This window comes from Notothenia rossii, assembly GCF_949606895.1.
Source record: "Notothenia rossii genome assembly, chromosome: 10".
Taxonomy (NCBI): Eukaryota; Metazoa; Chordata; class Actinopteri; order Perciformes; family Nototheniidae; genus Notothenia; species Notothenia rossii.
In genome coordinates, this window is record NC_136908.1 from 10,739,720 (window position 1) to 10,753,478 (window position 13,759).

The 13,759-nt window shown below is 41.5% G+C and overlaps 1 protein-coding gene across 1 annotated transcript in view; it reads left to right on the plus strand.

Moving 5' to 3' along the window:
* Window positions 1-13,731, plus strand: part of LOC307022302 (juxtaposed with another zinc finger protein 1-like) — a 16,173-nt gene extending 2,442 nt beyond the window's left edge. Inside the window, exons 2-5 of the mRNA XM_079655033.1 lie at window positions 5,637-5,709; window positions 7,707-7,903; window positions 9,416-9,585; window positions 10,935-13,731. Coding sequence (XP_079511159.1) covers window positions 5,637-5,709; window positions 7,707-7,903; window positions 9,416-9,585; window positions 10,935-11,111 — 617 coding nt within the window. The 3' untranslated portion in view covers window positions 11,112-13,731. The remainder of the gene's footprint in view (window positions 1-5,636; window positions 5,710-7,706; window positions 7,904-9,415; window positions 9,586-10,934) is intronic.
* The last annotated feature ends 28 nt before the right edge of the window (window positions 13,732-13,759 follow it).

Here is a 13,759-nt window from a genome sequence, read left to right on the forward strand (position 1 = left end):
CTCTTAGCTTGACCTTTGACCTCGACCGCCAGCCGAGCAGAATGGCGGTTTCCCATTAGATCACTCGAATTAATGAGTTCCCCCTCTGCTCGCTTCATACTGCGGCTGGTCATCAGATCACACACACTCATTCCAATCAATACTGCTCTCTGAACAGTTACCACAGGGATGAGTGTGACAGATGGAGGGGATTGAGGTGAGAGTGTTGGAGAGAAAGAGGGGCCAGTGGCATTTAGCTTTGACTTTCCTTTTAATTAGTGCAGCGGTGTGAGTGATCAGGAATCAATCAAAAGATAATCCAATTTGATCCTCAAAGTTTCTTCACGGGAGACATTAGATAAGCTGTTAGAGGCCTTGCCGATAACAGTTTTCCCTGATTGTGGTTTGTTTGCACACAGATTATGAAAAAGCAGACACTTACGATAAATCAGATTACCTAGAGGCGACAACATAAATGTACTATCAGAAGTTAACAGCTGTAAAAATGAATTGGTAGGTCTCTAGTGGGGGTAAAGGAATTGCCTGTGCTAGAAATACTTGGTCTTTAAGGTAGTATGTGCTGCCCTCTTGTGGTAGAACCTTCTGTGTGCTGCATAGCCACAATAAATCACAATTGTATTCCCCCTCTGTGTATCTAAATGATCTCAACTTGTATGTCATTTGACCTCCTTTGACAGAATACAGAATAGCAGGTAGCAAACAAACCAGATGAGCCTATCTTGATCCTTTCCGTGAGAAGATTAGGTAATATGTGGGTCGTTAGTGCTGACCTCATCCTAGGAGAAAGCGAAGCAACCCTCAAATAACACACCTGCATTGTTTGGATTACAGCCGATAGCAAGGGGAAAGGGGTTAAAGTGGTGTTGGGTTGTTGTCGGAGGCTTTGCGCAGTGACTCTAGGTAAGGTCTGAGGAATGCATGATGTCAGGCTCATCTGCTGCCTGTGTGCAGCAGTGTGCTGTGATCCCGCCTGCACAAGCACAGACCTGCCTCCTACCTCAACAAAGAGGGGGAGGGGGGAGGTGGATAGAGATTAAACGTGGGTTAGAGATTTGAAAAAGGTTAAGATGGGAATAATATGGGGGCAAGCACAGGGAAATGCCATACATCACAGCTTTGTTTAGACATCATTTACTCTTTCATTTTGGTTTAGTTTTATAGACGTAATGAAAGGCTGAGGTGTGACTGAAGAAGAGGAGTCAGGTCAGCATTGTGTTGTAATAACGCGGTCCCTGCTGAAGCATGCTGATAATTAACCTGCAGTAACTTTAAATACGTATCACTCAGCCCACCGGCCATGTTTGGCTGTATCGCTTTATCTGCCTTGGCTCACAGAAAAGGGCAAATGCAAACACACTATGGTGAGGTAGTCTTGCCTCTCTGTCATTAACTGGTAGGAAAACCCCTTTCCTGCTTTTGTTAGTTTTATTGAATAATTATATAATTGCATAGCGAAGGAGGATCATGGTAATTACCAGAGTTTGTCTTTGCATTAGTTACTTTGATGTTGCCAGTAGGTCTGAGCAGTATTTGACTTTCAGGTGAAATCACTTTGTGGTGATATGATCTTGGAAGAGGAAATGGCTAGTCAATTATTAGAGGAGCTGATTGAAGGAAAAAATGGGCAACAATTTTGAAAAAAAAGGTACTTGAAGCTTCCACTTTTTACTTGGAAACTGATTGGCATTTTTCAACAACCTAAGTATTGACTTGACCCAGCCTGTCAAATTGAGACGCTTCCAGCTTTTATTGCCATATACTAAAGAAAACTGAATATTTTTGGGAGTTTGGACTTTTGGTTGATCAAAATAAAACATTTTGGCTCTGTCAAGTTGTGAAGGCCATGTCAGACTTTTTTTCTGACAATGTGTCGACTAAACGATGATTGATTAATTAAAACAAATGATTGCTAATTGATTATAAAAATATTCTGTAATGGCAGCCCTATTTTCTCAGAATACATTCTGTGTGGCGTCCTGCAAATAACAACAATTCTTGGTTGTTGATCTGATGTTTATATGATTGATTAACCAATTACTTGTAGTGTCCAGGACATTTCACAGAATATAGAAAAGGCCACTACAGTACCCTAAAGACATCTTGATGTTGACAACTTTAAATGTATTGTTGTGTTCTGACCAACAGTCAAACCCCCCCAATATTCAGTCTACAGTGATCTATGACAGAGAAAGTGGCACATCCTTACAATCTGAAAAGCTAAAACTATAAATCTTCATCAGATAGATAACACTATATATTTCTTGCTGTGTGATCGCTGTGGGACGATCTTTCCACTAATTGATTAGGTGACCAACTGTTTCCGCTCTATTTAAATGTGTTTGTCCATACATAGCCCATATTGTGACATGAATCAGATCACAGCCTACTTAAAGTGCAGCCCTAGTTGCCAGATTGTTTCCCATCCCACTTCCCGAGGTGTGAGACGGGAAGGGGCGTGTGCTTGTGCATGTGAGAGAGTGTGTTCACCATACTTCCCAAATGACCTGTCAGGGTGTAGCGGAGCAATTAGTGGATCGGCATCCCAAACTGGAAACTGCAGGCCCTCTCTTTTCACGCTACACATACATCCGCATGCACACAGTCACACAGATTGCCTTTCGGAAGTCGCAGGGCCCGAGCGCCCCACCAAGCTCTGAGAAGTGTAATTACAGAGAGGCTTGCCTTTTCCCCCACCCATATCCCCCCTGCTCCTTCTCCTCCTCCGCCTCCTCCTCTGCTCTCCCTCCATCCGGTTGCCTGCTGCTCTAGAAACACGTTAAAATGCTCTCTGTGGCTTAATTAGCAGTCTGCAAAACAAGCCATGCATTCTTGGCCTGGTCTCGACACATACACACATGTGAAGACACACACGGACACTTATACACATGTGCACATGCATGTGTGGACAAATACATGCCGTGTGCATTCAGCAGGGGGCAGCAGTGTACTGCTGGTGAGAGATGGATGTCTGTGTTGAAATGAGTGGAGTGGTAGTTGATTGGTTGCTGTTTTTAATGACAGGAATGCTAATTAGGGAGATATTTATAGACCCTCCAGACTCTGAAATGTCTTGGACATGCAGTATACATGAACTGAAATGAGTACACACACTCTCATGCAGATGGAAAACACATAACATAGTCTTGTGGCAATCTAGGTTAAATGTAAAACGTGCAAATTGAATCAGCGGAAATTGATATTCATATAGCTTACTGTGTGTGTGTGTGTGTGTGTGTGTGTGTGTGTGTGTGTGTGTGTGTGTGTGTGTGTGTGTGTGTGTGTGTGTGTGTGTGTGTGTGTGTGTGTGTGTGTGTGTGTGTGTGTGTGTGTGTGTGTGTGTGTGTGTGTGTGTGTGTGTGTGTGTGTGTGTGTGTCCTCCTGCTCTAGCCGTAGAATCAGCAGTGTGTTAGCTTCCTGTCCTGCTAGGTGAGTGGAAGTCATAAAGCCGGTGAACATTTACTGCAGCTCTCTCTCTGCACCTGGCTAACTCCATTTCCACCAACACCCTGCCCCCCTCCCCCTTCTCTACACACACATACACACACTTACCTCATCTCAAAGCAAAAAACCTGAGTCCCTTGTACATCCCAAATGATCATTTCTGGCATTTCTCACTCCGGTACTTGTTGTTTAATACCTTTGAGTCAAACATTTGCTGAACAGGATTTTAGCTTCCTTCCACTCTTGTCACAAAAATAGTACACAAAACATTTTGTGAATATGGACTTTTAAAAAGAAAGTGTTGGAAACTCTGCTGTGGAAATAATCAGTTTTGTTTTAATTTGTACATCCACCAATAAGCTCATGTTTTCAATTTGGTTTATGGGTTTGAAAACATTAATTGCCTGATTTTCAGGAAACTGGTTGGTAAGGTTTATTTGGGGCTAAGTAAGAACCTATTACATTTTAGATCCGAATCACCGGGCAGATACACAAACTACTTTCTACGAAACAGCTTTGGCAGTGCCCTTCCAGTTTTCCTTTTTCTATGTCCTGAGGGCTACATTACACTTTATTCAGCCATATTAAAAATGCAATGAATAACCTGACCTATTTGGTGACATAACACACATTTACTTAATTAAATGATTGTCTTTAAATATCCTCAGAGTGCCTCTTTGGATACACATTACACATCATTTGTTACACATATAAATATATATAATTACAGAAAACAAATTGGGCAAGCTTCAAAAATATTCAAATTAACAGATTTTAAAGATACCATTAAGTCTCATTGTAAAGTATCATGACTCAGCCTTGTCAGTGGTGTAGGTCAAGGTGTGTTAGTGTTTGTGTGTGTGCGGATATGTTCATGCATGCAGAGTGCTCTGGTCTCCACGTCTGAGCAGCAGGTAGGATTATTAAGGCTCTGCTATAAAAGACTGTCAAAGACCACCTGTGTGGACCACCGCAGATGTTTGTGTGTGAGCCTGTGTGTCTGTGTGTTTGTACATGCATTCCCCTGCTATCTAGTTTCCTCAGCTAGCCTCTTAAATGTTTTAAATTTACTCAAATCTACAAGACTCTGGTCTACGCACCAGCAGTGTGCCTTTTCTTTCTAGGTTGTTTTCGTGTTTGCTGGTCTCCTTGGTGTTCTCTTGCACTGTGGGAAGTCTGCATTCTTTTTTAATTATGAGGTGTGAAAGCCTGAAAACTAAAGGGCTGAGAAGGCCAACACACACACACACACACACACACACACACACACACACACACACACACACACACACACACACACACACACACACACACACACACACACACACACACACACACACACACACACACACACACACACACACACACACACACACACACACACACACACACACACACACACACACACACACACACACACACACACACACTTGGGATTAGTAGTTGGAAGGAGCGTCCAGGAGTGTGTTGTTAATGGTTGCACAGAGATGATCGAGTTCTAGGGTCTAAATTGCAATACATCTGCTAGCCATTACACATAAAGCTGCAATTATGCCTACATGCACTCACTCAGACATAGCCATGCACGCCATGGCTATAACCAAGTCCTCTTTTCATAGTGTGGATCCCTCTGAATGTTCCCTCGTTGAACACTTGATGGCACTGGTTCTACACACATGCACCCACCCGCAGTGTTTTCATGCACACTTGCTCCTGTTTTCCAGGGGGTGGGAGGTGGGGCTTTGAAGTTAACTCCACTTCCCTGGGGCAGTGGAAGTTGCCTACTGTAGTGTTACTGACCCAGCCCGTCAACTGAAGAAAGCATGTGTGTGTGTTTGGAGTAATACACTGTGTACATTCATTACAGAGTCCAACTCGCTTGTTCACTCTCAGAACAGATTTCTCCACACTCCGAAGATGATTAATCAACCTTTTGGAAAGGCTTTGGTAATAAATCCCAGGATCTTGGCGTGATAATGTGCCAATTAGGAAAGTGTCCGCAAATATATCTGCGGGCTCTCGCATATTATGGACTGATACAGAGAACTCAGTGTGAGAAACATCCTGTAATCTATGAGCCAGTCTGGCTGGAATAATGGATGTATGAGTCAGCTAAATACTAAGAAAATTCCCGCTAACATTTTTTCCCACAGAGCAATGATTAATCTTAATATCTCCTTCTCTCTCTTTCTCAGACACAGATCCGCGGGTCCTGGAGAAGCAGGAGCAACAGCAGCCCACTTACCTGGCCCTAAGCTACATCAACAGGTACACACACACACACACACACACACCACGCACACGCACACACGCACACACACACACACACACACACACACACACACACACACACACACACACACACACACACACACACACACACACACACACACACACACACACACACACACACACACACACACACACACACACACACACAAACAACCAAAGGTGTCCGTCTACAGAGGGCAGCATTGCTCCACCAGTGAAAGTATTGTCTTTATGTGTGTATACTACAGTACATGTGGCTTGCGGAGAGCTTATGACTGATGTCTTCCCATAGACACAGCATTGACTCATCCACAGACAAGCTCAGAAAAACCACACAAGACAATCATTCCTAAATCCCTGCGCTGCAGACGGCCAAGCCAAAGGCAACCTTTAAAGATTTCTATTTGTTTGTATGTGGTGAACCAATGTGTCACGTCCCACTTAATTCCCGTTAAATCACTCAAAGATGCAACGTTGAGGAAGAACAAGGTAAAACAGAGACAGCTAGGACATTTCTGGGGTTTTCAAGTGGTGAGGTTGTAAATGCTAACTGTTTTTACAATACAATGTTGTGATGACTGTATATTTAAAGGAGCCGCTCGTTCAGCATCTCAATTATGTCTTTGTCTAACGTTTACGCTCTCATAGCACAAGTGCACAGAATAGCAATAATATGTGAAAGCTTAAATGCCCCGGTTTTAGAAAAAAATAACACGAAGCACAAACCAGTAGAAAATAAAAACGTAATCAATGATCAATGTTTTTTGTAGTTTTGATCATGGTTTCTTCCAGTAATAAAATCATTGTACTCATCTAGGAAATTGCTAAGATTTGTGAACTCAGTAACCTTGCTAAATTGAAGTAAGTTGGGTCAGGACACAGCAGCGTTAAGCAGATCAGACAGGCTTCAAACAAACAAACCTTAGTTTAGGACTAAAACAAAGGTAAGAGTATTTCCCAAAATCTCTGTTATAACCATCCACCACAGCTTTAATCACCTCATCTAATTTACCGTAGTTGTACGAGCAGATTTTTCAGTTTAATGAGGGATTATTCCCAACATGTTATGTACACTCAAAATAATGTGGCTTGCCGCTGGCAGTCCTGCACCCAGTCAGTTGATCTCACTGCTTGTGCAACACCCCATCAGTCTTTCTGTAGTAAAGGACTAACTGTTATGGTTTTAAGGCAGGAATAACCCTTAAATGTGTTCTTTAGAAAATGCGTGATTTTTAACATAATCTGATGTTTAGTCATATAAACTAAAATAATGAAATACCTAAAATGAAACAATCTGGTCGCTACGTTTGCTTCTCTTTAAAGATATCATGTCAACCCTATTTTTCCATATTGCATTTATAATAACACTTTGAGGTACCTTGAAAGTGCTTAAATGTAACTCTTAAAACTGTACCATAACTGTAATTGGGAAATAATTTGTAACAAACCAGAATTATTCTTCGTGTAATGAATGATCATCAAAGGGACATTTTATGATCGATTAAAACAATTATACATACATTTTTGTATAGTTTGCCAGTTCAGTATATCCACCAAGTTAACATTAAAATAGTTGTCTAATGGGAGGTTTTTTTGGTAAATTATATCAGATTTACTGGCTTGTCGTAGGTCTGCTCAATTAATCGTATTTTAATCGCAATTACGATTATGGCTTGCAACGATTACGAAAACAACGTAATCGAAATAAAACGATTATTTTTGTATTATTATTATTACTTTTTTTTTTCTTCAACTTTTTTATTGGTTTTTCAGTTGAATTATACTTAAAGTTCAGGGTAATCAACTGTTAAAAACATACTGTTCAATTTTGTCTTTCTCCAATGGATTGATGTTTTCAAAGTAAATGGATAATCGTTTTTTAATAATCGTGATATAAATTATTGACCCAAATAATCGAGATTATGATTTTTGCCATAATCGAGCAGCCCTAGCTTGTCGTGGGATTTACTTGTGACCCCCTTTGCGTGCTTTAGGTTCATGACAGATGCGGCACGCCGGGAGCAGGAAACCATGAAGAAGAAGGTTGCTCCCAAACTGTCCCTTTCCATCACCGGAGGAGTGTCCAGGAACAGCACGGCCACGCCCCCTCGCCACACCAGCGGTAACCTGACGCCTCCCGTCACGCCCCCCATCACCCCCTCCTCCTCCTTCCGCAGCAGCACACCTACAGGTACGACAGGTGTGTGTGTGTGTGTGTCGAAATGTGCGTACAAAGAAAGACGGATTGCTTGTATTTGTGGAGTGTTGAAAATGACTAATGAACAGCGTAATGGTTGAGCCATCAGGAGCTCATTGATCAACTTCAGACACCATAGTGATGAGCAAATGAAGATATTTGTCAAGTAAATGGCAAGGAAGGCAGCTTATTTTATACTTGGTTGCAGTTAAAAAAAAAACAGGAGCCCGCTCACCTCAATATCAAAAAATTCAAGATTTAGAGACTTTATTGTCATAAATGTACTAGCTACAGTGTGGGTTTGGCTTGAGTCCCAGGCTCCTCCAACAATTCTACATAAATATACAAAGGGCATTAAACAATAAAAAAGGGCAAGAAGAAACAGAAATACAGATAAAATAGTGCAAGAGAACGTTGCAAGTGACAAGTAAACGCAGATTTAATAAATAAACTCCTTCACAGTGGAATGAAATATTTTAACATGTTTGAAAACCTCAAATGTTTTACTTTAAACTAACAATAATTATTGAGTAATAAATTGTGGATGTTTTAATTTCAACATGTCCTTAAGTTCTCTTAATTAAAATAGCAACTGAAAGAGGCTTAAAGCCCAACCACTCTGTTGTTTGTGTGTGTTGGGACTAGGGGCTCCTACAGTGAGCAGACCAGTCAACACTCTGCTAATTACATAGCAGCTGTCACGCTGTGTGTTCGCATGGGGCTGTGTGTTGCACAGCCCAGAAGCAGATGTCCAATTCCAGCCCAAATGGTTCAAAACGCAGTGTTAGGTCTGGGCCTATACACCAGCAAGGCTACACGCGCGCACGCACGCACGCACGCACGCACGCACACACACACACACACACACACACACACACACACACACACACACACACACACACACACACACACACACACACACACACACACACACACACACACACACACACACACACACACACACACACACACACACACACACACACACACACACACGCTCTCTCTTTCTACATGTGCCAGGGTGCCATCCATTTCCTCATGCTGAGGTGCAGCATTTCCTGTGAGATGGTGGGGGGTCAGTGGGCCTTAAGTGTGTGTTTGTGTGTGCCTCAACATTTCAGTAATGTGGTGTGTGTGTGAGTGGAAAATGTTCTGCACTTAGCAAAGCACTTTTTCCAGGCTGAGCAATGGGGATCACTCCCATTTAATGATCTCTTTCTGAGTGCCAGCCCTTGCATTTTGACTCACATGTGTACACAATCACACACAAACACACACATGCACAGTGCACCATTGCCTTTTTGTATCAACATTGCTCTCCGTGACATGTGGGCTGCTAATGCATGAAATATGAGCCAAATATAGAGTTATATTGATAAAAAGCCATAAATAATTTTCTGTTTGCTAAATTCCCAAAGCATGACAAATCTTTGGCCATTCCCCATCCATATTTCATCCCGGATGACTAGCGTTTTTTTGTTCTGCGTGTCTCCATTGTGCCTTCAGGCAGTGAGTATGATGAGGAGGAGGTAGACTACGAGGAGTCGGACAGCGATGAGTCGTGGACCACAGAAAGCGCCATCAGCTCCGAGTCCATCCTCAGCTCCATGTGCATGAACGGGGGAGAGGAGAAGCCGTTCGCCTGCCCCGTCCCCGGCTGCAAGAAGAGATACAAGGTAAGGCCGAACCGAGGATTGAAACGCGGCCCGGCTAAAAGCTTTAGTGTCAAATGCTTAATAGCTACAATATAGTTCCCATGCTCTTCCAACAGTACGACACACAATATACAATATTAAAGAAGAAGAAATAAAATAGCGCAAGCGACACAACGGTGCAAGTAAAATGCAGAAATAAGCTAATTATAAAAAATGTAAAATAGAGTAAGATAAAAAAAAAAAAGAAGTAAAATAATAATAATAAATACAGCGTTTTGTAAAAGTCAATCAATAAATATCTAGACTGTAGATGTTCTATAGATAAATAAGTTATTCCATTTCCCAGAGCTCAAGAGCTTATCAGTCTGTGGGATAAAACTGTCCCTGAGTCTGGAGGTCTTTCTCCTGATCCTGCGGTAACGTCTGCCCGGCGACAACAGAACAAATCTTGTTGCTGGTTATTTCTGGTAAAGCCCACATTGAAGCTTTTGTCACTGGCATCACATGTCTGGAATTGATCATTTGGAAAAAAGCACATTTTAAATCAAGAATGACATGTTTGTAAGCAGTAATGAATATATCATGTTGCGTTTGCTTTGGTTGACTTTTATTACTGCTGGTCAGGAAAATCCTCATTCATTTTGTAACTTTTTAGACCAAAATAGTCTCATGGTATAAGGTCACATTTGCTGACCATCTGAATGGGTCCACACACGTAATCAAATGTAAATGTTCCACCCAGTTTGTGACCAGGGTTTGTTGCAGTCTGATATTGTTCAGCTTTATATAACGATATATAGATATAAAGTAGAACTTAACTTAAGAAAGTAACTGTAGAATCTTTATATACTAATCAGTTTTATCAGTATCATTAGTCATTTAATATGTGGACTTCAGGATGACTAACAGCGGCCAAGGCTGCAAATTTAATATGAATAAAATAAAATGACCTATAAATAAAACATTTCATGATCATTTGATAGGACACCAATGTTTTCTAGTGTAAACATGCTGATTTATATTAATTTAGCAAGGGACTAACTCTGTTAAGCATATATACACATTTAGATTACTAAAACTAAAGTGCAGTCTACTGCCAGCAGCTTGTTAGCTTAGCCTAGCTTAGCATAAGGACAGGAAACCGGATAAAAAGCTAGCCTGGTTCCATCTAAAGATAAATAATCTACCTATCAGCACTTCTTAACTTAATAAATGATACATCAAATATTGAACTCTACAAACAGTATACTCACTATCTGCAAGTGTGTAAAAGTACACTTGCAGATAGTGAGCTTTAAAGCTTCTATTTGGTACAATTATTACCCAGCTTCCCATTTCGTAATGAATCTCTTTCTTCCCTGTCTCTTCAGAATGTGAATGGTATTAAGTACCATGCCAAGAATGGCCACCGCACGCAGATCCGCGTGAGGAAACCCTTTAAGTGTCGCTGCGGCAAGAGCTACAAGACCTCGCAGGGCCTGAGACATCACACCATCAATTTCCACCCGCCCGTCTCCACCGAGATCCTGCGCAAGATTCAGGGTTAGAGCCCGCGCTCTCACCATCACTACCCCGAACATAGCCCTATCCTGACTGTCCTTACCCACCCTTTACACCCATCCCCAACACTAAAGGGTCAAGTGCGCGCTTTAAGTTTAATTTTCTTTTTTCATATAATTGTTTGTATGTTACATATTTTTTTTCTATCCATTTTATATCACTTGTATTTTTGAAAAAAAATATCTTTGTAGTATTTGTATTGTTGTACATTTGCACATTCGTATATACTATCATGTTCTTTTGTTCTCTATTGTTTGATTTACATAAGGTGCTAACTGTAAAAAACAGAAAGAAAAGAAACAAAAACAAACGACATGAAAGAAACTGGGGAAGATGTGAAACAGGAAGTGCAACCAAGCCCTGCCCCTAACATGAAGTTGACGTTAGAGCTGATCTGAGTTCAGTAGTTGTTACACTCCCTTTCCGTTTATGCAGAGAGTTAGCTGATCTCAGATCTGTGCCTTCGCACTAACTTCTGGGGGTTTGAGTGCCGGAGTCAAGTTATACTTTAAATAGATTTATTGATATATAAACAATAGACAGATATGTATGTGTACATAAAAATATATAAAAGTATTCATTAGCATATACATAAATAGTTACATTTTATTTTCAAGCTTTATTTTATATATTTTTGTCAGTGTTTTATTCTTTCTATGTATCAGTAAGTGTTCCTTTAATTCCTAAATTGCTGATATGGCCAGTTTTGTCACCTTAAAGGTCAAACAGCTGGCTGACGACGGGTTCGACAGTTTTCTCTCACCCCGCCCCCGAGAGATAAGGAGCCAAAACGCCTTTCTGTTTGTTACTCTGAATTTATATTTTAATTCAGGACAGCGTATTATAACACGGCCCAGGCCAACAATCCATATCTGAAACGCTTCATCCGCTCCGGAAAGCCGACCAATATATTTCATATCTCCAGTGTTTCCTCATTCAGAGTGCCAGAGCTGTGTTCAAGAGACTAAGTGGTGACTGCCATCATGCTGTGTTTCCAGTTGCCAAGATCTTTGTTGTGTTTTGTTCCCATGATGTTGCCATCAGCTCTCCACTGCCAAACATTGACCATACCATGTGCCTGATGAGGGGGGGAGGGAGGGAGGGAGGGAGGGTGAGGCAGCTGTAATAGTTTCACCCTGGAGCTCGCCAAACGTGTGGCAATGATTTTCTTCTTCAACGCGCCTCCAAAATGTGCGCTTGAGTGGATGTACGTCCACAGAATGTTTTCATGCATGCATTTTTGTGTCGTTACGAGAAGAAGAAAAAAAGTTTTGTATTGAAAGAGATTACCAACTACAACCTGTTATTTGTTGTTGTAGACAAGAGCATTCCAGTTCATTGACTTCATGTGTGTGATATGTATGCCTGTGTATTTCTCAGCACTATCCAAGTCATCAGCATATAGAGTGTTTGTGTAGTCCGCGTGTTTCTGCGTCTTGTGTTTTCTGTGCCAGGCAGCCGGTTGGTCTCCTGTGGAGCAGGACAACTGGCGGTGTTTTTGCCTCATGTAGTGTAGCGGTGGCCAACTTGGTGGCCAAACCCCCCCCCCCCCCCCAGACTGAGATTTCATTATTCATTGCCTCTAAGAAAAACAAAAGCGGTGCTGTGCAGCCGCCGCGTGCCAAGACACATCGATCCATGACATCATTTCCCCTCATCGTGCACAACGTTTTCAATCAGAAGTCTCAAAGCACGAGCGTCTCCTTTTTTTTCTTTTGAGGGGTAAAACGTCCCTCAGACATGCACACATCCTCCTGTCCTCCGAGCTTTTGTTGCCATGGAAACATCTGGAATAGTATGAAAGATTTTTTTCAGATTGATGACCCTAAATTTTACAAGAATATTTTTCCTGTAGTTTAATTTAGTTAGGTGGTTAAATAAACAATATTTAACCACCTTTTTTCCCCCGTCATATCCTGTTTTTATTATAGTGATTACCATGCATCTTTACTGTACTTACAATGCCTTTGACTAGTGTGCTACCTAACAAATAAGCACAAATATGTGTGCCTGAAAAAAGACATCCAAGTCTGTTCTTAAGCACCAATAAGTACCTGGATCTCTAAAATCTTGGTATCAGTTTCAAAGAGCGTCTGTGTTCTTACTACCCTGACAGTAACCTTGAGATAATGGCTTGCGTGCGATAGAAAAGCTTCATTCCTTCCTCTCAGCGAAGGGGAAGTGTTTCCGTGGCTGGGATGGACGCAGACTGAGAGTCTCCCGTTGGCGCTCTGTCAAACACTCGTAAAACCATCCCTGCTTCACACGGACGCCCCCGTCACCATGGCAATAGTTTCAGCTCTACACAGGGGCCAATTGCAGTATTACACATGTGGGAGAGGAGGCTGTGTGCAGAGGGAGAAGACGAGGGAGGGGTTTCAATATACTGTGTACAGTGAATGTATTGTAACGTGTATGTTGTCAAGTGCTTTTAAATTATATTTTCATATGTAACGTGGAGACCAATGTTTCCTTTTTGTATGGGGGGACGACAGGTCCTTAGCAGAGTGACTTGTAAATGATGTCAAACTGTCTTTCTATATAAAAGAGAAGCTGCCTAAATGTAAACAAGAAATGACTGAAAAAAATAAAGTAAAACATTCTGTATATGTACTGATGTTATTTCTTTATAAAA